Raw genomic sequence first — 27,738 nt, forward strand, 5'->3', positions numbered from 1 at the left:
CTGGGGGCATTTGAAAGAACAGGCACTTTGGAAAATGTACATTACACATAAATATATATATATATATACTACTTATTATTTATATTTCAACTTTATTAATGTGCGGAATGGAGATACAAATATTAACAATAATAAAAATAATTATACAAAACATAAGATTTAACACAAATTGTATTTAATAACATGTACTTATTTAACAAATTGAACTGAATGTAAGTATGACAATATGAAAAAGTATTGGAATGCACAAGAAGTGACTAGAAGTTAATGGTTTTTAATTTATTGAACTTATTTTTAATATAATATAATCTGTTGGTTTTATCACAGAACAGATAAATATAAAAATTATAATATACAATTATAGATTTACAAAGACTTTATCATAGATATGGCACAGTTAAATGTTTACACTGAGACTTGGTTCAATTCCTCATGTTGCGGTCAGTACAAGTGGGTCGAGGTAGAAATAAATTGAGCATATTGTTTGGCTTAATAATAATGGTTTTAAGGGCTATGAACATTAAATTGGTGACCATAAAGGACATAAAAGGGTTGAAAAATGCATGGTACAATTCGGCTTTGGATCATTCCAAATGGGTTGTGACTGAGAACAGCGGCAATACTTCTAAACATTGGACTTGCATTGGTGACATCAATCGAAGTATATGCTTATTAGAAATACTGTACTATAAAAAATAAAAATATATCAATATTATTTAACTTGAAAACTTTTTTTAGGTAGGACAGATAAAACACGGAGGTGGAACAGTATGCATAAAATTGATGCCAATATGGAATCAATATAAACAACTAGTGTTAGATATTGAAAAGTGTAAAATATAGAGCTATAATAGTATAATGTGACTCTCACCTGAGTATAACTGTTGCTTAATATTCCACTGTTATGCATTTAGTTTTTAAGTATTCGTTCAAAGCTTCTTCACCTAATGCATATAATAATGAGTATAAAATATATTAAATAAAAAAATAAAAAAAATCTTAAAGGAATCACTGTACCTAAATCCTTGCCAAATCCAGATTTTTTGAAACCACCAAAAGGCGCGGCAACATCAGTTTTATTATAAGTATTTATAAATACAGTTCCAGCATCAATTTTTTCTGCAAATCTCAGTGCCTTGCTTATGTCTTTTGTGAATATGCCGGAAGACAAACCGTAATCAGTTGAGTTTGCTCGCTTGATGACTGCATCCAGGTCACTAATGTAAAAGTTGATGTAATACCAAGAATTATATAATATTGTACTATAAGTATACAATTATTATTTATACCTGCTACTAAATTTAGTAACAGCCATAATGGGTCCAAATGCTTCTTCTTGAGCAATAAACATATGATCTTCAACTCCTGTGAACACAGTCGGCTCAAAATAATATCCTGGTCGATCCACACGTTTCCCTCCAATCTTCAGTTCAGCTCCTTCATTCTTTGCTTTCTTGCAATAATTAATTAATTTTTCCAAATGGGCCTTATGATTTTGAGGGCCGTGATGAGTGTCACGTTCTAATGGGTTTCCAATTTTCTAACATGGAACAAAAAAATGTTAAATTATAATCATTTACTACTACTCAACACTTAATGAATTGCAATAAAATAACCAAATTCAATTTTGTTTTTAAAAAAAACTCGTTAATATTTTTTTAGTATTTACTTGCACTGGAAACTAGGAAAATTAAAAATGAACTACAAAGAACTAACAAGACTCTACTTAAAATTTGGAGGAACTTATATGAGCTTTATTTAAGACAAACTTTGTGTACTTTTTTAGTACAATTTAATATAGACAGCTTACAATACAGTAAAATGTTGGTACAATTTTGAGTATTTTCTGTTTTAGTAAAAATGATTTTTTTTTTTTTTTAATTTAGTCAAGTTTCTTATATAGGTAGAGGCATTAATTTTTATTTATTTTTTTAGCCACCTTCTAAGAAAAAATAACTATGTGTTCTTTTTACGATAGTATTTAGAGTACCTACTTTACATTAGTTAAATACTTCAATTCTTGTCTGATTTACTTACAATTTTTTTTACTTCTTCAACAACTTTGTCGATAAATTTGTCGTGTATGCTTGATTCAACAAAAACTCTACCTGCAGCTATACAATTTTCTCCTTTGTTGAAGAACACTCCTCCCATGCTCTAGTAACATCAAAAGTCAAATGCTTACAAAATGGATAAAATGCCATCAGACAAACATAGAAACACACCATTCTAACAGATTTATCCAAGTCGCAGTCATCGAGTATAATCAGAGGAGATTTTCCACCAAGTTCCAAAGATACTTTTTTGAGATTTGATTCAGCCGATGCTTTCATAATTGCGTGACCGGTTGCTGTACTGCCTGTGAATCCCACTTTCCTGATGTCTGGATGTTCAGCTATTGCTCTACCAGCCTCAGAACCTAGTACACCATAAGTTTTAGTACATTACAATTACAAAACTAAATTATTCACTCAAATCTACTGTAATAATACCAAGCCCAGGAAGAATGTTTATAACGCCAGCTGGAAAACCAGCTTCTACAGACAATTCAGCAAACTTCAGTGCAGTGAGGGGTGACACTTCTGTTGGTTTCATTACCACTGTATTACCCGCCGCTAAACAAGCCGCCATCTTCCAGGACAACATCATCAATGGATAATTCCATGGTGTAATAATACCACAAACACTGTTTTCAAACAAAATCATATAATAATATATTGTATGCATTTAAAGTTGTCATTTAATAAAACCTACCCGAATGGCTCTTTTTTTGTAAATGTTAAATTTCTATTGGGTCTAGCATGGGATATTGGTATTGTTTGCCCATGTATTTTATCTGCCCAGCCGGCAAAGTATTTCCAAACATCAATAGACATGCCAATATGAGTTTTCAATGCTAATGTGTACACTGCACCAGAATCAATGGACTCAATTGTCGCTAATTCTTCTCTATTTTTATCTAATAAATCTGCTATCTTATACAAAACAGCTCCACGGTCTCGGGGACTCATTTCAGACCATTCTCCTTCAAATGCCCTACTTGCCGCAATAACTGCTTGATCTACATCAGCTTCAGATGCACATTGAATCTAAAATTATATGAAGTTCCAATAAGTTAAACCCAATAAACTTCTTTGCAATTTGTAATATAAAATAATACATTAGAAAATTGAAATAAATAAAAAAAAAGTAAAAACTTTTCATTATCTATAGACAAAATTTTGGAGTAAGTCTTACTGAACAAATAACAGATTCGTCAGCAGGATTGATGCATTCCAAGGTCTTTCCAGACTCAGAGTCTACAAACTGTCCATTGATGAATAATTGTTTTGCAAACTGTAATTTCATATTGTTGACGTCAACCACAACTGGATCATATTCTACACGAATATTGTCATCGGTTGAACCTCTTGACCTCTTAACCAAGGTGTTACAGAAATCAGAGAAAACAGGAGACATGTATACATCATCATTCTTCAGAGTAAATTTTAATTTATCCTTGATCTCTTCAATTAACCTAAATTATTTTATCATAGAAACTGAGTGGTTATTAACTATTAAATAGTTATTTTGGAAAATTAAAATTACGTTTAATATTTTAATACCTCACAACGTCCATAGAACCTGCACCAGATTGGAAGAAATGAGTATCCTTTCCAATTTCCATGTTTAGGATATTTTTCCAAATGGATTCCACTACAGGGATGTATGCTTTTTCTTGAACTGTATAGTCAATAGTTTCTTGAACAGTGTCTGCATTACCGTAATTTGATGCAGCCATCATTTTGCCATCCACAGACAACCTCTCGATGTTTATCTAACAGGAAAAATTAAAGAGATTGCATTCAGTATATAATTAAAATGTATTGAAAAAATACAATTTTAGATGACAAAATTAATGCCTAATATTATATAATATCATATTTACTTTTAGACCATCATTGCAAGTAATCAATAAACCATTACTATGTACAATAGCTGGGAATTGGATTGTATCAACAGTCACTTGTTCACCAGTAGGTGTTTCATTTGTCCAAATAGATGATTTGTATAATTTTACTTCTGTTTCATTTATGATAGTCCAAGCACCTGGAGAACTGTCTAGCCCTCTAATGAAGTTCTGAATATCTACTCCACTCCTGGACCAATCTACCTAAAATCAAACACTAAACATGACAATAATTCCAACAAAATTATGCATTGTATGCGGTACCTACTTTTTGTAAAGCCTTTTTTCTAACAGATGGTTCAAAAGAAGACCCTTCTGTAGACTGAGGAATAACTGGAGCTGTACCATTAGCCACCATATCAACAGCTTCAGCCTAAGTAATTTATAACATAATTTTCATTTCATATTTATTATTGTGTAGACTAATTTTTTTAAAAAAAACTAGAAAAATTATTGCACTTTATTTTTAATATAGAACTAATAATTACCATACTTTTGATGCCTTCAGGATATAAAAAACGATTATACAAAGAATCAACGGTGTCATCTGGTAAGACTGGGCATGCTTTTTGAGACAGTATTGGACCAGTATCAAGTCCGTCATCAGCCCAAAATATAGAAAAACCTGCTTCTTTGTCTCCATTCATCAGTGTCCTAAAACACATATTTAATTATTAATAAATAATACAACTCATTATATTATTATCTTACCAATTTATGGCACTAACTCCTCTGTGTTTAGGCAAAATCGAAGGATGGTAACATATACTTTTATGTTTTGGATGTTCAATAACCTCCATAGGAATAAACTGTGAACAGAATGGTAGCACATTGAGTTCAGCATCAACTTGCTTGTACTGAGCCACAATTTCAGGTAATGCATTTTCCCCTTTACGCCACGATTTAATTTTAAACACTGGAGTATTGTTTTCTGAAGCAACAGCCGCTAATTAGAAAAGAGAGAGAAAATTATTAAATAATTATGCATGAAATAAAATAACTATATGTATTTATTTTTTGATCCATTTAACAATAGAACTATAAAAATAAATTAAATTAATATACAACAACTATAACAATTAAACCTACATAATTTGGTGTTAGATCGCTATAGTGTCATAACATAATATGAGTCAGTATTATATGCAGTTTTTGATTTATTTATTTTAGGGTAAACCTAGAGGCATGAACCTCATTTTTGATAATAATATAAAATATATGAGTAGAATTAAATATTAAATTACATTTAGTAAATCAAATTCCAATTTTTAAAAATATTTTTTTTTTTTATTGCATGAATGATAACATGAATTTGTCTTTTTTAAATCTTAATGAGTAGGTATACAAATTATGTAACTACTGATAAATATTTTATCTCATAACTAAGTAAGTTATTTTATAATATAACATTTAAGGTTGTGCGTCTTTAATATTATATTTAACTTTTCATTTAAATTTTTAATGAGCTGTATTTTATTTGTAATGGTATGCTTTGTTGCAAATTTATAATACACTAATATTATTACTATTTAAATTAAATATAATTTTGTTTTAGATAGTACCCATTCTTAATAACAATTATTCAGACAATTATTACTAACTATTAGAATTATAATTGATTATATTTCAATTAAATTTAACTATGAAGTATTTCTTCCTTGAAATATAGAACATTTTACCGGTGAATTGAATCTTATACAATAGTTCAATTATATTGGAGGATTTATTTAATATTAGTTATAATAAAGTGAAACCAATTTGATTTGATTGATTTCATAAGTACTATTATTTACATTAAATATTACCAGTTGTAAAGTTGTTCGTTGAACTAAAGTTTGAACTAGTTGAACTAGATAATTAATAATTAGTACAAAGTTTAACATTTGCAATTTGAGTTTCTGAATATATTGACATTATAAACTTTTTAGATATTAAATAGATAAGCAAATGATATTGTTTTATACATAGCTAATAATTTATTAAATTTTTATTTGACAGTTAGGCAAATAGAACATTATCTTCAAGAAAAGTGTAGACATGTTTTACTTATTTTAAACATTTAAAAAAATAAAATTAAAAGGATTAAGTACCTCCTAACTTTTTTTTTAATAACATTTTAAAATGAGTAAATTGTTAAAGTACCTAAATTATTATATATTGGACTTGGACATCAAAAATATATTTTTGTGTATAGTTTAAAAGTTTGTATACATAATAATTACAATTCTTTTTTTTTTGTTCTTAAACTGATAATAATCAGTATTAATATATTTTATATTAAAAAAAAATGTATTCCCTAGGTTTTTTGATAATTAAACATGAATAATGTAGGTCATACCAATGTGAAATTAGTTGGTACCTACTACCTACCCAATGGATCTTGCCGATTGCCTTTGTCTAATATGGTAAACACACCAACTACACGGTGACCATTTTTCAACAACAACTTATACACTTCAGCTGCAAATGTACTCTGACCGATGATGGCAACATTTAAGTCCCGTCTATTGGTCTACAATGAACAATAGACCGTTAGAAAAAGTGAGGTGATGAACGTTTGAAAAATCATACTTACCAGACCGAAACGGCCTGTCGGTCGACATTTAACAAATTTTCTGAGCATAAGCATGTTGAACACCGCTGGCAATACCACAACAGCTCGGATAAGTACTCAACAGGTTTCAATTAATAATTATTAAACTATCCTTACCTACACTTAACTTAATCCTAACGGGAGTGTACTTGCACAAAACTACTCACACCCGTGGACCGAGGTAGGTCCTAATATCTAAATACTAGTATAAAGAATTTATAATTCAATTAATGATCTAATTTGAAAGACGACCGGGTGTATAGTCGGCCGTCGGCGAGTGAATTTTAATTTTTCATAATTGCGTTTGGTGATAAGACGATGCACTTATAATATATTATCACGAAATAGGACAAACACGGCACGTCGGCACCGGTCCACACACGTGGACTGGTTTTTTTTTTTTAGATAAGGTAGCCACACAGAATTAATTCGATACCGCATAAATGTATTAAATGTACCAATACAAATTGAAATATAAAAATATTAAATGTAATTAAATTCAAATTCTATAAAATCAAAATACACGATCCAAATTAAAAAAAAAAGCGGTTAAGTGGATGTTGCTCTGCTGTACAGTAGGTTACAAGACGTGGGTCAATGTATAATGGATTCAAGGTGACGTATTGATAAGCAGATAAGGTGTCGTCACTTGATTGAAAATTTTACTACAGATAGTCGTCACCACCGGGAGCGCTGTATGTCCTAAAGAGGCCGATAAACGAACACTTTTGTACACCAAAGCCGTAGAAAATTGAAAATATATTATGATTTAAGGAATAAAATTCAAAATTTTATCATTGCATAATGTTCTAAATTATTTGTAAGCATGTATTTAAATACTTTCTTTTGATCAAATACAATTATTAATATTATTAAATATTGTTATTTTTAAATTTCCTATTACAAAAAAATATATGAAAAATGTGAGAGTTAATTCACTAAATTATCATACTTAATGCTTTCAAAGTGTTACAATTAACAAATAATAATTATTAATTATTGAATACATATATTGATTTTAAATACAAATCATAATATGTTGATATTGAGGACTGAGGTTAATACTAGTATTCATATTACCTATGTGTTACCAAAATGCATATATTTTGAATGTCTTTATAAGCATTTATTACTCAGTTGTACATATCACCATTGATTTTATAATATATTCATAATATTTATAGTATATTATTAAATCAATGTCATTACCTATATATTATTAACCGAGATCCTGGGGATAGAAACATATCTATATGCTAAATGGTTGATAGATTTATATGGTCATCCTAGATCAGTGCTTATTTTATTTAGACTTTAAGCGTTTATGGAAAAAGTTTAAATATTTAAATTTTAATACTATTATTAATATTTTTCAAAAGTATATTAAAACATTAATTTACTATACATTTTAATAATTTATCTGTGTGAAATAGTACATGTAATTTTAGTATATACCTAATTTAGAAAAAACAATAATTTTGATTAAGAGGGCCTTGACAGTTTTACATTAAATTTAAGGAGCCTCATGACAAAAAAAAATTGAGAAGCACTGTACTAGGTTATACTGTAGAATATCTAAATATATATAACTAGCTGTCCCGGTAAAAGATCATGTTTGTAGTGTTGCATTTTAATTTAAAAACTTCATATACATTTTTCACTGTTTATTTTTCTAACATAATTTGTAGTTATTGAAGAAATATAAAAACAACATTTTTGACCAAGGTTGGTTGCTCAATAGTCAATACACAGTCAAATATTAACCAAATTTATCATAACACATTATGTCAAAACAAGAATGATATTCACTTGCAAAAGTAAAAAATGAGCAAGTTGCTAAAAACAAGAAAACACCAAAAAAACCATACATTTTTTCAAAATTAGTTTGAAGTTTTTAAGATAACTATTATTGAATAATATTATAATATAAATAAAATACCTAATCATTTAATAAAATATGCAAAATATTTTAAACATGTTTTTAGAGTTTTTTATGAGCACTAGAAAATAATACTCCACTCTACCAGACTACTATTAAAATTAGGAGCAGAATCATAATAGTTTTAATTTAATTTAAAGATTTTAAGAAGAATGCAAATATCCAAAGAATAAGTGACTAAATTATACATCATATTTTATAATTGATGTCTACTCAATAGAAAATATTGCAAATGATTAAAATGCAAATGTTATGTATAATTACAGGCTCCAATTTATTATGCCAACTCGATTAAAAAAAACCCTTATTATAATTCAATGTTTTTGTAAATACTAACTTCAATTTAAAAAAAAAAAAATAGCATTTTAATTCTTAAGTTTTAAGACATTTTGCATTTAACAGTATGAATACACAGGCCTTCATAGGACAGGAAGCGCGCTCTGGTGACTATAGAACTGTGGTAATATTTTCAATCATAAGTGGATACGCGTATAGGCATAGAATAATATTATAATATTCTATGATATTAGTATATTACATTATTACCTATAATGTAGCAATATATATAAATTATGTTTATGTTCAAAAGTAAATTGAAGAAATATAAATATAAATTCATAAATTTTCATTTTTTAGAGGTTATTTTAAAATTGTATTTGTTTTTCGTTTACATGGTGATAAACTTAGATCATATACAATGGATAGAGCCATACGAACTATTTGTGAAGCCAACATCACTGTAGGACCTCGATGATATGCGCATGCGCGTGGTCTCTTATCATTAATGCTTGGCGCAGAGTGTCGGCATTATAATAATATGAACAGATTGAAATATTATGATAAGCAGTTGCGCATGCGCAGATGTCACAGGTCCTATAGTAATGTTGGCATCAACTCTTTTTATGCCCGTAGTATGCTATGACTCCATCCATTGTATATGATCTAAGGTGATAAACAAAGCGTTAGAAAAAAATAGCTTAGCAATGGGGTATTATGGTGGTTCTTAATTGTTCAAGTAAAAAAAATATTATTATTATTATTATCGAACTTTGACTATTTCATGAGGCTTGAGAGTTTTTCCTTTGATGCAAGTTTGTACAAAAACACGTCTGCTCAGACACCACCTAAACGTTACAGCTAGTCGTTACTATTAAATAATTTATTATAATACATTTTAATAATAATATAATTATGTTTTATATTTATTTAAATAATCCTCCCGTGTTTAGGTACTATAAATAGGTTTGTATTCTGTTGAAAAACAAATTATAATTATGATAACTGGTGAACTATTAATGACCAATGATAATTATAAAACGAAAAAGAAAATATAATTTTATTCATCAGGTAGAACTGATGTTTTCTAAAATTAGTAGGTATTTCCACTATGTATTTATCTGTTATAGTATCTTCTTCAGGTTCAGACGTTTAGGGTATTCCACTAGACTCACCCTCAGTATTTTCAGGTAATTGATTTTTGACATTAAAATTACTTTTTAAATAACACTCATTAAACAACGTTGACATATCATTGATTATTTCATCAGTTAGTGATTTGTACATGTTAAGGTCCATTGTTTTTATTTTACATTCTTTCGGTTTATTACCATTTACAAAAATAATATTATATTTTGTGAACACGTTTTCAATTTCCTCGAGTTCCACAGAAATTTCATTAATTTTCATCTCACTGTTAGTATACATGTTTTTTTCAAGATGCATAATTCGAAAAACTAAACTATCTAAATACTCAGGACAATCTATCTTACGTTGTAATATATCATATTTCTTTGTTTCTGTATCTTCAGGCTGAACTAAGCTGTGACCTCTTATAGTTTCTTTCCAATCGGCCTCTTGAATTTCTTGACTTAGAAATGTTTGGAATATTATTTTCATTTCATAATATAATGCTGCGATATGATACATGAAATATGTATCATAGAATATGTAAAGGTAGTGAGAGTTGAAAATTAAATAACTAAAATCAGCGTGCAGTTGTTGAATAGTTAGCCCTTTTCCTTTCCATTGAAGTTTTATGACGTTTTCATATACTTTTAAAGTTTTGGATTGTTTTTCATTTGTAATGAATGTATTATATAAATATTTATAGTTAAAACATCGATAACTTTGTGGTTCATTTAAGAATAATATATTTTTATACTTTTTTTGTTTTTCGTACATTTTTTTAGTATCATTTTCTTTAATTTTATTAATATGTGCATAACTGAATAACAAAAAAGGAAATTTTGGGTATGAGCAATATACGAGTCCCCAGCTATTTAGTTTGGCCATAATATAATTGATTATCCTTTTTAAGTATTTTACGTGTTTTCTTTCTAAACTTATTTCTTGACTTTTTTCAATAAAATCTGGCAGGTTTACCAAAACAGTGGCTATATCAATTCCTATTTGATGAAGCTCCAAATTGTTTCCTTCTATTTTAATGAAATTGATGAAATAATTTCTGATTTTATAAATAATGGTCTTTGCTTTTGTTAGAAAATAATTATAATAATTATTATTATTTTTTTTCCCCATAAAAATGTTTCTAATTTTGCTCTTGCGATTTTGATTGATGCTTCCATTAAGAAACATGACACTACTATAGCACATGTAGTACATGTCTGTGATAAAATAACATTCATTACAGTTTCCAACATCATCTTTCGATTTCTTTTTTTTATCATTTTTAATTTTATTTGGTGAATTATTATTATTTGGTAGTTGAAAAATATTATATGGTAGATATTTTTTATTAAATTCATTTTCAAAATGTCGAAAATATTTATTGAAACATATAAAATTACTCAAATTATTGCTAATTGTTTGCAGAAAATTTTTCAAATAAACTTCAAATGAAGTCTTTCCCATTTCTCTTATATAAGAATCTCCCTGTTTTTGACTCGCATCAAGTACATCGTCTATAGTAAGTTGAAATTTTTCAAATTGAATGTAGCTATATTTTTCATATTGATTATACAAAACGGACATTTCATATATATATTCATCATTTTTTAAGTGATTTCGGTTTTTAGCATTCTTAAAATGCGCAAACTCTTGAAGTAACTCTGTGGGATAATCTTTTCTACTTTTTTCTATTACAGTGACGATACTAAGTATCATATCAGTATGTTCTTGTGTTAAATACATATTTTGCATGCCCTCCATTAATGTATTGTATAGAAGTTTTACGATTGCACCTAAAATAGATTTCATATACCAATATATCATATTTATGTCATATGACAGTTGAATTTGTTTGAAAACATCTTTAATTTGCATAACCGTACCTTTTTCATTATAAATATTTGATTTTGAATTGCCAATATCGAGTGAAAAAGATGGATAGCTTGTAAGAAATACAAAACTTTGTAAAAATGTCTGTGGAAAAGTACAACTACTATAAGATTCTGTCAAACGAGATTTACTTATAAAAACAAAGGTTGTAACTGGTTCTGTTATCATGTAGCCATACATTTGGGAAGTATATTTTGCGGCACGGGGTGTGATATTATCGCAATTCAATGACAAAAAAATTTGAATTGCGTTCATTTCTTCAAGCATTTCTCGGATAACTATGACATCTGAATCAATCGATTCCGGCGCATTCTCTATTGTAAATAATATTATTTCAATTTTTATCTGTATTAAGACTAATGTTGTGAAAATAGAATTGTCCTTGTGATGTAGGGAATTCGATGTATTTTCCATAAGGTTATTTAACAGTTGTATGAATTTTTTTATGTTCGTTAACATACTAACCAATAATTTACTGTTTTTAATCAATTCATTTTTATAATTAGTATTTAAAAACTTCCGCGAGTAAAATAATGGAAATTTTAAAACAAAATCACATAAATAAAATATAGTCCATTCAGCAGCACTACAGCTTGATACTAAAACTAATGCATTTACTTTATCCATTGATATTTCATGTTTTCGATCTTGTATTTCAGGATCGGATAATATGTTGTAATGTAAATCATAAATGCTAATTTGGTTATTACTATGAACTTTAACTTTATTTAATATTGATTTATCACAATATATTATTGTAAACAACCACAGAAAAAAAAATAAAAATCCTTCCTGGCACAACATTTTAACTAATTTTTTGACTATAAATTAAAACGGAATCTTTTTTACTAAAAGTTCTTATTGGCGCTTACAGAATAATACATTTTGTAGATATGCCAGAGTCCTCAGACTCGTAAGAATGCATATTACGTATATTATTTGTATATAAACTGTTATATTTATTTGAAGAGCTGGTTAAATAAAAAATATCAAAAGCAATATGTGACGATATCGATACAATAGTATATAATTTTTGTAGTTTTATTTTCTGTATTATTTTTACCCACTAGTTAATAATTTTAAAAAGATAGCACAACACATTTTCAAATAACGACATGCAAAATTGTTTTACCATTTTCATAGTACCTACCATCATAAACTATAAAGAGACTTATATTTATTCTTTTAGTGGGTTTCAGCCTTTAAGACTTTAAGAGCCCTATTAATTGGCCGCCATCTTTCCCTGTTCTTTGCATTTTCCCATGCTTTAACATCATTTTTGCCATTGTCTTCCTATCGTAAACGCTGTCTACCAAACAGATTTTTCCCAAACGGATCTTCCTTAAAAAACCGTCGTTGTATATTATAAATAAATTTATTTTTATTTGTCTGCACTCTACATACATGAAAAATTATCAAAAAAAAGCTTTAATGTAGGTGTAATTTCATGTAGCAAATTAGGTAACAAATATGGACCTAATTGTTACTTTTGAGATGACAAAATTAAAAGTTCTCAATAGTTTCCAAGTGTCAGAAAAAACAAAACGAAAAAAGGTGGGCAGTGGGTGTTGCTCTGCTGTACAGTAGGTTACAAGTGGGTCACTGTAATGGATGATGTTACATTTGAATTCAAGACTAGTGTTGTACACGTCTTGTAGACTGTATTCGGTTCATGTACTGTACATTAATATGTACAAAATTAATATGGACAAAGTTACAAAAAATGTTTAGCAAGACTGATGAGTAAGCATACAGTTTTTTTGTAAGCAAAATGTATGTGTAAAATATTTAAATATATCAAATTGGAGCGTAGTGAGTAAATTTTTTTTTGATTATTTCCTTGTAAAAAATGGCGTGTATACTGTATACTATTACGGTCGTTATATTTATGTTTTCTCCCCAATACATTATCCCTTAATAATTACGGCCCTGTTTATTATAACACTGTTTTCATTATGGCAATAATTATTGATTAATATTGTAAGAATCAAGCCTTTATATTTATCTCTCTATTTTCCTCTCTTAATAATAATATAGTTGACTGTGTAATAGTAATATAGTATAATAGTTTAATTCTAAAAAATAGTTTAAATGTTGCGTTAAATTGTTTGTATAGTGGTTTAAAAGTATGACAGTGTATATTATGGACAGTATGGTTTATTTAATCACATATGCTATATATTATAACAGCTCTACAAACATAAGTAGGTATGTTCTAAGCTAAGAGTTAATATCACCATAAGCATAAACATAAGAAAAATACCAAAAACACAGAATATCTGTTTAGTAATACAATCTTGCAGTAAATATTATAATATACTATAATTTTGAAATACCTATCTAATTTTATTGTTAAAATGGTGAACATAAAACTATTTTTTTTTTTCGTTTTGTGTTTGACAGGTAAGCATTTTGAAGTTTTTTCAAAACGACTTGAAACAATGCTAAGTTCTGTAAAAGTTAGTAGCATAAGTGATAATGATTTATTTTACAAAAAAGTAAAAATTTCTGAAACAGAACAATCAACAATATATATGTACAATTCTGCAGTCGAGGCTCATAAAAAAATATTAGACCTAGAAGTAAATGTATTTTACATTTATGTAAACTGTAAGTTTTCAAATTGGACCATATATGAGTTGTATCATTTCGTTAGTAAATTTCCTTCATTTTATTTAAATAAATTACCAAATAGTTCAACTGAAAAAAGTGAATTTAGTACAGAATTTGAAAAATTCAAGGAAAACTTAGAATATATTTTAATACATATTGAACGCTTTATAAATGAATTGAACACATTTATAATCAAAAAACCGCAGTTTTCATATTACAGCGACAAGTCTACTTTAGATGAATTGCTATTATTAAAATTAAAATTAAATTTTATAATTACCAACAGAAATCTATCGGATAATACTATTATTGGTATGGTTCTTGGAACTATGAATGCAATTCAACGTTTTTTGACCATGAATTGTAACGATTCCCCATCCAATTATGAAGACCCGAATTTTTATGGTTTTTCAATAGTAAAAAATAATTCCGAGGCGGACATTTCTAATTTTTTACAACTTATTGAAAAAAATGATGAGGAATTTAATCCAACAAATCAGAAAACGTGTAAAATAAATGAAATATTATTAGGATCAATAGCAGAAACAATCTTTGATGAGGCGACTATCCAGACAGAAGTGTCTACTACGGAAACCAAAAGTATCATATTTAATGATTATTTAAAAGAAGTTCAAACATCGTATGACATTGAAAGTATATCCAGATATCAGACGACTGTTTTTAATGGAATCATACAACTAATATACACATTAATCATAATACTAAATGCTCAATCCAAAATTAATAAAGATTTAAATAAATCATGTGTCCCTTTTATAGAAGAATTAAAAAAAATTGAGGATGTTCCAAAAGATTTTATTATTTGTATAAATGAATTGTCAAACTTATTAAACGAAACAGCTGTTAAGGAAGATATTATTAAAAACATTCACAATCATAAAGATTCACTTAACAGTATAATGAAATTAGATTACTCTACGTGTGGAATTGATGACGTTCAAAACAAATTGATTGACACTTTAAAAGTGCTTTCATCTAAAATTGGGGAATTTCAATGTTTCAATCAGTATTTCAAACGGTTACATAGTGAACACAATAATGGATATTACAAACCATTTACTAAAAATACAAAGATAATTAAAACCAAGACAGAAAGTGAATTTTACATGGAATCGTTCTGCGGTTTTACCAAAAATATATATAAAATATGTTTTGAAATTACCTTACTTAATAATAAAGGTGCCAGTTCAGTGAAGAATAGTTCTCTTAAATTTTACAATGAAGTATTGAATGACTTTCAGGAAATCAAAGAATTTTTATTTAGATTAATTCGGAAAATAGGGACAAAAAATTTGGAGCTTCTCAAAACTGCAAGTAATATAGTCATTATTTTGGAAAACCGGAATAACTATTATCGCGATATTTCTAGTAATATAAATCGACTAGCGCATATTGTTATGCATGAATTAGATAGGTATGGAATTAAATACTGCAGTAAACCAGGCAAATATAATTTTTTGCACATTAACAATATATATTATAGTGAAATCGGAAATAAAAACATCATCACTAGAGATATAAATCAGTTTTTGGCTGATCGACCGGAAACTAAATATAATTATGATCATTATAATTTATCGTTCTTGTGTAATAAATATGTGAATGTCTCTGTTGTTTTCAATTCTTATAAGGATCGGATAATGGTATACTGGAAAGGAGAAAGGATAAATATTGAAACATTTAGCGATATTGAGCAATCGTTTACATTAAACCCTGACTTTTTATATGCATTTTTTGATATTTACTTCAAATATTATGTTGCTGCGTATTTTTACGAAATAAGAAATTTGTGGGATCATATAAAATATAATAGCTACAAATGTAAAGACAATATTATAACAACAGTTTTTGAAGAAGAAGAATTTCCAGAAGGTCTGAGATCATTTATAGTTAAAATAAAAGGCTTGGAAAAATTATTAGTTACATTTAAAGAAGATGAACATAAAGATAAGTTGGTTTCTGAAGTTGACAATTTGTTACAAAATATTGAATTACAATTTGATGAGTTTGGTTTTGATTTTGTTTATAATTTTAAAGAAAATGAAGCTCATACAAACGATAACTTAACGCAAATATCCTCGGAAATATCAACTAAAGTAAAAGAGTTTAATAATAAATATTATTTATTAATTAACCCAACGCCACGGTCGATTATAGAAGACAGTACGTGATCGCTTTCAATCCCTTTAATATCGATGTGTTTTTAAGTATCTTAAAATTACTGCAAATATAAAATTTCGTACATACATAAATTTATCAATTTATATTATATTTGATTAAAAATACTTTGGGTGTAAGTATACGATATGTCTGTATGATTATAGTAGTAGTATAATTTATAAGTTACCTAATAACTAATTACATAATTTTGTTTTTGCAATTTTACTATTAGGTACCTAATATTTGTGTATAATAGTTTTAATTGATAGTAAATATTGTTAAATTACACAAACTATTAAAATTATTAAGGGGACGTGACAGTGTTATTTGTTGTCTCCGTCTTACAAGTGCGTAGTATAGCAAATTTTACGCTCAGCAGATCACGTTTATCGCCGTTAATTTAAAAATTAGAGTGAATCGACTTATTATAAAATTTAAAGGTAAGATTATTATCTAGGCAAATTGTAAATTGTTTGCTCGCTTTAAAACTAAAATATAATAAAAATCCTATGTTTAAATAATAATCTCATCTTTAAATTGCATAAGATATCGATTTACTCAATTTTTAAACTAACGGAGCTAAACGTGATCTGCTGAGCACAAAATTTGCTATGTTACGCACTTGTAAGACGGACACAACAGATGTCGGTGTAATGTCCTCTTAATATCAAGTTATCTTTTAAGATACCCCAAGTCTCAACACATAAAAAACCAAACATGGATTAGGTATATATGCTATTTCCTATTGGGTAACATAATGGAAACATAATGGCATAATATGCAGACATTTCATTCAGTATAAAATGAACACTAACGAAGAAGCGACCATAATATCGTATATTATATCACTTATCACAACCATCGAGTTTTTTTTTTTACTTTAAGTTATTATATACTGTAAACTTATTTAATAGTTTTATTTTGTAAAAACGATAGTTTTGAACATAGTCATAAGTATATTATGTGCATAATAATTCCTTATTAAGTGGTGTAATAAATAATTTGTGTCGTTACAATTATACTTGAATTAAAATTATTCTATTGTTTCTTTCACGATACCAACTAAATATGGTAAAACATTATAAACATATACATATTAAAAACATGATCATTATGATAAACTTTATAGTTTCAACTTTTATAGGAAAGAACTTTATGATGGAGCTTGTATTATATTTTCAAGCTTTACTGCCTTAGGTGTTGAAATTAAAAAGTTGAGTAAGTCGCAAGTGAATACCGCTCTGCTGTACAGTACTGTCTTGAGGGGTCACTGAAATGGATATTGTGTTAAATTTTAATTAAATTATATAAAATTATTCTATACGAAAATGATTCTGAGCGAAGACGTCAGCCTATATTACTAAGTATATTTTATGATATTATTGCGGTTAAAGTAATTTATTATACTCAGATTAGACTATAGTGATAGGTTAAATACATTTTTTCCGAAAAAAATTGCAGTTATAAAAATTTTATTGTGTGTAGATATATAGGCTATATAGGTAGGGAACTTTAAAAATGTCAAGTACCTACGAATAATATTTTTCAATTACAACAAAATAACTAAAACCGTTGGTCTTCGTTTCAATGCCTAATTTTGAGCAAATCTGAACATAAATTATCTATAAAAAAACTGTGTTTTATATTTTTTGGTTAAAGTATGAAACTATATGAAATGTTTAGGTACAGGAACCTTGTTTTAAATGTTCAAAAATTGAACATTTTATACATTTTTAACTACAAAATAGTTTGTACATTTTCGAGATTTCGATGAATTTTGTCTACATTTTAACATTAAATGTTTATAAAAAAAAATCATGTCTATGTAGGTAACTAATATTTTTAAACTGCTATTATAACAACTTAAGAGGCCCGTTTCTTTGTGGCCCTTATTAACGTATACCTATGTTATATAACTTATAAGTTATAAGTATTAAAGTTTATGCACCGACGTGAAATCGTAGGAAGAAAAATTAATTTGGTTTGATATTTTGAATAAATAGCTGGAATATGGCCCCTATTTAGTTTTTAGGATAACATGCATAAGCGCATAGGTACTAAAACTAAATACGTCTGTAGTACGTCCTATAGGAATAGTCAATAAACACACATAATATTTAAAAGGTAGGTATAACGAATAATAACGTAACATTGGGCGTAATAACAAAATAATATTATATACTCATTAGTCATTATTAAACTAAGGAGGGTACAATAATGGATACAAATCGGGTACAAAAAAAAAAATGAAATTGTTTTCAGGAGGTAATGATGACTAACGGGTGCCAGTCATTGCCACTACCTACAACTCACCTATACTTATGTATCATACAATATACATTGATACATTACTTTAAGAACCTATTTAGTATTGATAATAAGTGATATACTGATATCCTATGATACGAGTATATATAACTATATAAGTATACCTTACTCGTATATCTACTTATAAATTATAGTGCTAATAGTAGTAAGTAGGTATCTATATTCTATATAAGGTATAATATTGTATATTATACTATACACATTACACAATGTACTAGTTTTATCTATTGTTATTAATTTCTTAATAATATGGCGTATTACTATAATATAATAAGTCTTATTCACAATTGCTGCCGTATCGTGTATAGTGTGTGCTATACAAATATAATAAAAAAAAATATCATATAGACTTATAGCGTTGATAAGACTTAAATAATCGTTTCATTGACGTAAATAAATTAGAAATACGTAATATATATTATTAGGTAGGTCATATGTAGGTACTAGGTACGCATATCTGGCAACTGCGAATTCTGATTGCTCAGTACGGATGATTTATCATGTAGATATATACCCAATATCATTAATTATAAATACTAGAATATACTTCCACCATTTACAATTTACATTAGTTAGGGCCTTAGAGTGGACAGTTATGAATTCGTGGGGCACGCGGGTATTTACGGTGTATAGTGTATAAATGTATAATATATAGGCACAGTTTATAATATGAAATAATATAATTTTCATATAATCTGTGACATGGGCATCCTAGGCCATCGTAGGTAAAGGGAGTGGCTTACCCTTTGACGGATTCCTTCCTCTCCATTCTGGCTGCCCTGTAATAAGATGTCACATGTCTCATGTGTAACTGTGTAAGCTTAAAAAATATTCTACAGTTATTTATCCTATTGGACAATAATAATAACCACGAATTAAAATATAATTTTAAATATTTTAATTCGTGATAAAAACTATTGGCAATAAAAATATTGTCAGATTGTTTTCAATAAAATATTGAATATTTTTCTGGCCAATTTTTTACCATCACCGGGTCATTTTAATAATAAAACTTGTGGAGGAGGGTGTGCACATGTTATACGAGTGATAATATCGATATTCCGGTAGGTACAGACTACAGACAGTTTTAGTAGGTACCTATAATAATACAAAACAATGAAGAAGGGGAAGTTTTGTAAAGGTGTGGGTGTGGTCGTGAGGAATGAGGTTAAGATGAATTTCGCACTCATTAAGGCCTGAACTAATTTTTCAAGGGAGTCACCCACTTATCGTAAAATGTTAAGTATGGTCTGAAAATGTTCGCTACCACGCTGGAGTATAGCGAACCTTTTTATAGGGTGATTAAATTACTAGTAGGTATCTAGTTGATTCTAACTATTCGATGGTTGATTTACGAACGCCCTTGCCCCTTGACTCTTTAGGCATAAGATGGCACAAGTCATAGGTCACACTGTCACAGCTGTTTCGTCCTCCCTGTCACCTGCTGCCAGAGGTCACTCACGCTGATAACATTTGTCATCATTCGCGCAGTCCGCACTCCGCACAATAATCTGCACTGTGACTGTTTGATGATAATATAATGATATATTTTTTTATACTTAATCAGTGCCGACCGCTGAGTGGCTGAGCTCACACTACTGCCAGTACTTAATCCAAGTTATTAAGTAATAATTAACAATAATAATTATTATGCTGTCTATTATTGAGAGTTAATCGTGTAAAAGTGTAATTCCGTTATTTCTCAGTCCTCACTCATCTGCTGAGCGTGAGCATAATTTAACTTATTTTAGTTTATGTTCATCTGTTTCATTACTAACGTTACTATTATTAATCATAAATCGTAATATTAAAGTATACCGCCAGCCACATTATGAGTATTTTCAGCGACGTCGAGGAAGCACAGCCCATCGAAGTGTTCCATTTAGTGAAAGTCTTTAATGAAGACGACGATCCATCGAAAGTAAATTTGACCATTGGGGGTATGTACATTTTGTAATTTTGATTTCTGTCTGCTATAGCTACAAATTTGTCATTTGTATCGACAATTTTTTTATTTTCATCGATTTTTAGCGTATAGGACAAATGAAGGCAAACCATATTATATTCCTGTCGTGAAAAAAGCTGAGAGTGTGGTACTTGATGGTACATTGAATCACGAGTATTTACCAATATTGGGCTTGGAATCTTTTACTAAAGCTGCATCGCAACTACTATTGGGCGATATCACTCAACGCCAAGAAGAAGGAACTGTAATAATTTATTTTTTCTTATTTTTCTTTTGAAAAAGTTACCTATATTATAATAGTTGTATATTTACTGTCGAAAGCTAGAGCAAAAAATCAACTCATATTAACTAATATAATATTATATAGAAAGATATTATATCCCCAATTAAACTAAACAAAACAAAAACTTTGCTATAAATATTTCCAATCATTTTGAACATATATCTGGATTATTTTATTTCAATTAAAAAATGAACTGTTATTCTACCCTTAACACATTTACAATAACTATAATTATGTAACTGGTTTCATATTTTAACTTATAACTTATATGTAGGACATTGGGGGGAAGGGGGGGGGGGGGTTTAGAGTTTTGACTGACAGATTCTACAACATAAATAAGATTAATAATATTTGAAGAAAAAATTTAGGAGGTGGGTCTGAATTCTAAACCCAAGCCCCCTGGCTACGATTATGTTCATATATAATAATTTTAAATTACAACAAAATAACTAAAATTGTTATTCTTTATTTAAATACAACCGTATGTAAAATATACACGCATAATATTATACATGGGGAGAAAATGTGTCTTACGATATGTCTATCTGCCATGGTTTGTAGTACATTCATTTTAATAATAAACTAATGCAAATGTTATCGGTGGTAGTTCAAAGGTATTATAGAAGTTAGGTTAAGTTACTAACCTAATAAAGGAGTTTTTTATCTCATCGATTTTATAGGCATGATTAGAGATGGGAATTTTACTGTAATTTTTTTTTTTTGTAAATTTACCTATAATTTTTTTAATACTGCATAATATTTTATATTATAAGTATGCATTGGCGCACAAACGGGAGTGACAAGGGGTTCTTAGTACCCCCAACTTATATTAATTATATTGAACTAAAAATATTGTTTAATGTAAATCAGAGATGATGGTTTTAAAAAATTGTCTTAGTAATAATTATTTGCTGGAAGATCTCACGTGCATGATATAAATATAAGTAGGTATATAACTAGTTATATTTATATCATGCATTGTGGAGATATGGAAGTCAATATAGCGTTGTTGTGCATATGAAAACAATTAAAATGAGTGGTCACTCATATTTTAAAACAGTACAATTTACCAGGTAAATTTACTGAGCTCCCATCCCTAGGTATGATTGACTATTGGAGTTATATCAGTTACCACTAAAATATGTATTTAGTCTCAAGAAGTCTATATTTAGTTCTTAATTTGGAGAATAATGTATTATTCAGACTAAAATAGTTTTGTTTCTTCTGAATGTTTTCATATACTAATTGTTATTTTGTTTTAGTCTAAACTGTTCTTAGTATGCTGAATGAATTGGATATAATTAGGCATGAACTATGATAATTTTGTCATACAACATCATTGCTTTTAACTTTCATAATATACATAATATATTAACAATAATTAATGTAAATTGATGTATAAGCATATCTTAAGCATTTGTTAACGAAATACAATACCAGTTACTTTTTACCATAACTGGTATTAATACATAATAGTAATTATTATAACCTTTAAAAAAAAATCTTAATTATATTATAGAATTATTTTTATAGTTGTCATAATATCTATAAATTATAAGCTTTGGTAATGAAATACTAGAAAAATTGTGTTTATTTCAATTGCAAATTTGTTTTGTCAATAAATAATAAAATACGACTAATGAGTCTATAGTAGCATAATAATCCTTGCTTCCCTATAATAGTGAATATTTATTTATATTCTTTAGTACTTTTAATTGAATAATATATAATAAAAATCTTGTAATTAATATTTTTTTATATTATTATTTTAGATATTTGGTGTTCAATCAATCAGTGGTTCTGGAGCACTTAGAGTGGGAGCAGAATTTTTAGTCAAACATTTGAAATGTACCACATTCTATTATTCAATACCGACTTGGGGTAATTATATGCAAATACTATTATTTTATTTATTTATTTATTTATTAATATTTATACGGACAATGTCCAATTTGCAATATAGAATAATAACAATAATAGTGTAATAATATTTGACAGTTAACACATTTTTAAATAATACAATATAAGCAGTACAATTAATACAAGGAATAAAATAATATACAGTTTAAATTAATGATAACATAGGTAGAAAAAACATAAAGTGAGGGACAGAGTAAAGCTTAGTGATACAAAATAATATTAAAGAAAAATTAAATAACAATCATAGTATTTTTTAATTAAATGATTATTTAAATAGTGTATTAAAAATTTGGTTATTTCCGCAAGACATCAAAATATTTAAGGGATTATTTAACATGTACTTTTGAGAGAAATGTGGTATATAAAATAAATCATTATTGCATAAGTTATAAGTATTGGTTTTAAAATTTATTTGGTTAAGTAAAAATGATGCATCATTGATCTCATTGTTTATTAACTTGAAAATATAGTTGCCATAAGTAATAATTATATGTGTTTTTAGTGATTCTAAGTGTAAAATATTTAAAATATGTTTGTATCCTGAGTGTGGGGTTCTGTTTGAGTTTAGTTTTGTTGAATCTAATATGAAATACAAAAGATAAATTGCACAATATACAATTCATTAATTAGTGTTACGTGTTTTAATTATTAAATATTTAGTAAGAACATCATTATAACTTGGCATACAACTGTAGAATAATACATTTTTAGTTATCTATTTTTGATTATTGTTTTGGCTGATTTTTTTTATATTTGTTGCGATTAAAAATAATAATGGATTGTGATGTATTATTTTTAGGTGTTTAATTTATATTGAGGTGTGGTTCATATTTGTATCTTATCTATACTCAGTAGTCAGTTCAATATGAAGAATAACAGCTTCTGCGGCTGGTGGGTGTGGTTGTTCTTCTTTAAATGTATACTAGTGGGGATATCATTGTATTTAATAAATACTAATTGCTCTGAGATTCTCCATAAACAGAATTTAGTAGTTATAATATAAGATTGAACCCGAATTGAACAGAATTTAGTTACTATTATGCCATACAAAAAAAAAAAGCAAATGTATCAACTTTCAAACTTTAATCATCCAGAATATTATTTAGTAAATAATATCTTTGAATTGTCTAAAATTTAAATAATGATTCTTAGGCTAGATCACTAGACACAATATTATTAAAATAACTTTAAAGTTTTTATCAAATTTGAGTTGTTAAACTGTGGCTTGCAGATAGTGGCTCAAATTATTCTTTAGAGTGAAAACTGTGAAGTAATAGTTAATAAAGATGTATAGTTAATAGTTATTAATTACCTACCAGTATACTATATAATAAAATAAATAATATTAGTTAAAATGTACTCTGTATTACAATTATCATTTCCCAAAGAATCAATATCCTAAGCTTTTGTATAGATGATAGATTACATAACTATATTATCTTAAATATACTTAATTCTTAACCACATAGGTATAGCTTAGCCCCCCAAAAAATTTGACCACCCTACGCCTATGCTTAACTATATTTGAGGTCATTCACTCATTTATAGCTATATCTTTCATATATTTAATTATACCTAAATTATTGCCGTTTAGCTTATTGTCTGTCTAACATTCTACCACCAACTATTTCCTTGAAAGCTATATCACATGTGGTTAAGTGGTTAATCCTATAATAGTTATTTCTTTTTAAATTAATATCCTGGATCAATATCTAACGGTTATAATCTAGTCTTAAAATAATAATAATAGATAGTGTAATTTAACACACATTTTCAAGTGATAATTAAAAGATTGGGCCTTTTACTTAAAGTAATAATTGGTATCTATTGTATGATTGTAATTAAATACTACAAGAATTTATTATTATTTTACTAGAATATCATTATTAAGTTTATTTGTTTTATACAGTTGCGCCTATAATCTTTTATTTAATACAATATACTTTTGAGCGAAGACATTTGTAAATATTAGTGTGAATTGTGATAGCGTTATCTTTATTCTATGGTAGACTATGTATACATGTACATTTTGTACAATATATAAAGAGTAACTGTGATACTGGTAGCTGGTGCGATTTAATTGAGGAATTTGTAGTAGTAAAACTATTAAATGAAAACCTACATATGTAAAATTATATTGATTTGTTTGTATAATTTATAACTGTAACATACAAATATTCTATTTAGGTTATATTTTAAGCTTTATGATAATAATATTAAATTTTAATTTTAAACACGTAATTGTGTAAAATAGTCGTACAATTATTTTCTAGTATACATTATAAAAATAACACATTAATTCTCCTCCAACACAAGTGACTACCCTCATAACAATGATTGAATGATCTAAATATATAAGTATACAAAATTAATTTGTTTTTATAAATAGATATATAGTTGAACTCTAAAAAAATAAACAATATATAATTAAATTATAATATGGAATATTGTTCTTTAAAAATTATACATTAGCATTTTATCGGAATAGTGAATAAGGTCATGTTTTTAAGACTATTATAATATATGTATATAGAAACTTTTGTTATATATTAAAACACTTGAAATAGTTAAATGTATACTTATTTGTTTAGAAAATCATCATTTGATTTTCATGACTAGTGGATTTCAAGATGCCAAAACTTATCGCTATTGGAATGAAGAAACAAGATCTCTCGATTTTGATGGATTTTGTGAAGATTTATCAAATGCGCCGGAAAATGCGGTTATTATATTACATGGATGTGCTCATAATCCAACTGGATTAGATCCAACTGAAGATCAATGGAAAAAAATTGCAGAAATTATAAAAGTTAGTATTGATATTATTTTGCATAGAAAATCTGATAATTATTATATTAGCATAAAAAAACATCCATATTTAAAGTTCCAATGTAATTTGTCGATATATATTTTAGGAACATAAATTAATACCGTTCTTTGATAATGCCTACCAAGGATTTGCATCTGGAGATTTAGAGAAAGATGCATGGTCTGTGCGGTACTTCCTTAGTCAAGGGTTTGAGTTCTTATGTTCACAATCATTTGCTAAAAACTATGGACTTTATAGTGAGTTAATAATATTAATACACTATTTTTAACTTTTGGAGGTAAAATGTAGGCTGTATTTTATTTGATTAATGTATTTTGAAGATGAACGAGCAGGAAACCTAACTTTTGTACTGAATTCTGTGGAAAATGTCAAGGCTGTAAAATCTCAGGTGACAATGATTGTTAGAGGGATGTATTCAAATCCACCAAACCATGGTGCACGTACTGTCAGTACAATATTAAATAATGATGTATTCAAAAATGAATGGTGAGTTTTAAATAATATATTATTCTATTTTGTTCTAAACAGTTATAAATGCATGTATGTATTTATATATATTTGATATTTAGGATGAATACCTTGAAGCTAATGACAGATAGGATTAAAGCTATGAGAAAATCTTTACGAGAACATTTGGAAAAGCTTGGTACAATTGGAACATGGAATCATATAACTGATCAAACTGGGATGTTTTCCTATACAGGATTATCAGGTAAAATTTTAAGAAGATACTTCTACTGTTAAAATAGTTTTATACTATAATTTATTAAAATATTACAGCAAGTCATGTAGAATATTTACGAAGCAAATATCATATTTACATGTTGCGGTCGGGGCGTATTAACATTTGTGGACTGAATACCAATAATATAAATTATGTAGCTGAAGCAATTACCGATACTTTATTAAATGTTGCCAAGTAAAATTATAATATTATATTGAGAACCATTACAAACAAATTGTTTTTATTGTTTATTTCTATGGACTAGAAATATTTTTAATTTAATTTATAAATAGATATTAACACAATTATACTAATAATTGTATATTGTTTTATTAATAATAATAATAATTATTATTATTATTGTAACTATCGATTTGTTAAAACGTTGTTAATAATACTCTACTATTAAATAATTTACTTGTTTGATTTACTATAATTTATTATTTAATAAGTAAATTATTTAGGGATGCAAATTGTATAATACATTTTCTAGTAGAAAACATGGTGAACAAAAATAAGAATTTTTAAACTTGGAGGACTAAATAAAAAATACTAGAAAATTTCATTTTATAGCACTTTAGCTAATTTGCATCTCTAATGTAACCTTGTGATAATAACAATTTGAACAATGTAGAGTATTCACCATTTAATACCTGATATTTATAACAAGACTTCTCAGTTAAATAACTATGTATGTTTGATGATAATGACAATAAAGTATAAATAGGTTACTTTTTTATATAAACTATAAGTGTTAAATATTAGAATTTAGAAAAATATTTTGATTTTTGGCTTAGTTTAAAATTAAAGTAGATAGTTCAATATTATATTAAGAATTTTCTGGTCTTAGTCTAATATTTATTTTAGTACCAATGTTAATGTGTTAGTACTTTATATCAATAATGTTGACAAATATGTACTAACAAATATAATGTATAGATGTTTTTGAGCTAAATATACATAAAAACTAATTAAATAGTAATTTTTATTATCAGTAGATTTTTATTTTATATAGACAATAGTCTGTAACATTTCACTATTTCAGTATTTAACAATTATTGAATTTTCATTTAAACTAGAATCTGAATTAACGGAAATAAAGGTACAAATATTTT

General features: G+C 27.4%; 2 protein-coding genes across 3 annotated transcripts; one reads left to right on the forward strand and one right to left on the reverse strand.

The window, feature by feature from the left end:
* Window positions 1-153: 153 nt before the first annotated feature.
* On the reverse strand, window positions 154-7,144 carry LOC132952301 (cytosolic 10-formyltetrahydrofolate dehydrogenase). 2 transcript variants are annotated; one of them, XM_061024571.1, is made up of 16 exons: window positions 6,525-7,144; window positions 6,320-6,461; window positions 4,661-4,895; window positions 4,438-4,603; window positions 4,214-4,322; window positions 3,929-4,149; window positions 3,606-3,817; window positions 3,238-3,517; window positions 2,755-3,089; window positions 2,493-2,686; window positions 2,226-2,419; window positions 2,038-2,157; window positions 1,290-1,540; window positions 1,018-1,217; window positions 872-944; window positions 154-681 (listed from the first exon to the last, which is right to left on the reverse strand). In XM_061024571.1, the coding sequence occupies exons 1-15, from the start codon at window positions 6,576-6,578 to the stop codon at window positions 889-891; spliced, it is 2,769 nt and encodes a 922-aa protein (XP_060880554.1). In that variant the 5' UTR covers window positions 6,579-7,144; the 3' UTR covers window positions 154-681; window positions 872-888. The 2 variants fall into 2 exon arrangements, with proteins under 2 accessions (XP_060880554.1, XP_060880553.1); XM_061024570.1 differs by having other exon boundaries at window positions 154-686; window positions 6,525-7,142.
* A 13,257-nt stretch (window positions 7,145-20,401) lies between these two features.
* LOC132951563 (aspartate aminotransferase, cytoplasmic) lies at window positions 20,402-27,053 on the forward strand. Its single transcript, XM_061023334.1, has 8 exons — window positions 20,402-20,840; window positions 20,932-21,110; window positions 22,922-23,030; window positions 25,661-25,878; window positions 25,985-26,135; window positions 26,220-26,385; window positions 26,469-26,611; window positions 26,680-27,053. Exons 1-8 carry the CDS (start codon window positions 20,732-20,734, stop codon window positions 26,820-26,822), a joined length of 1,218 nt encoding a protein of 405 aa, XP_060879317.1. The 5' UTR covers window positions 20,402-20,731; the 3' UTR covers window positions 26,823-27,053.
* Window positions 27,054-27,738: the final 685 nt, after the last annotated feature.

Source organism: Metopolophium dirhodum, chromosome 9 (assembly GCF_019925205.1).
Source record: "Metopolophium dirhodum isolate CAU chromosome 9, ASM1992520v1, whole genome shotgun sequence".
Taxonomy (NCBI): Eukaryota; Metazoa; Arthropoda; class Insecta; order Hemiptera; family Aphididae; genus Metopolophium; species Metopolophium dirhodum.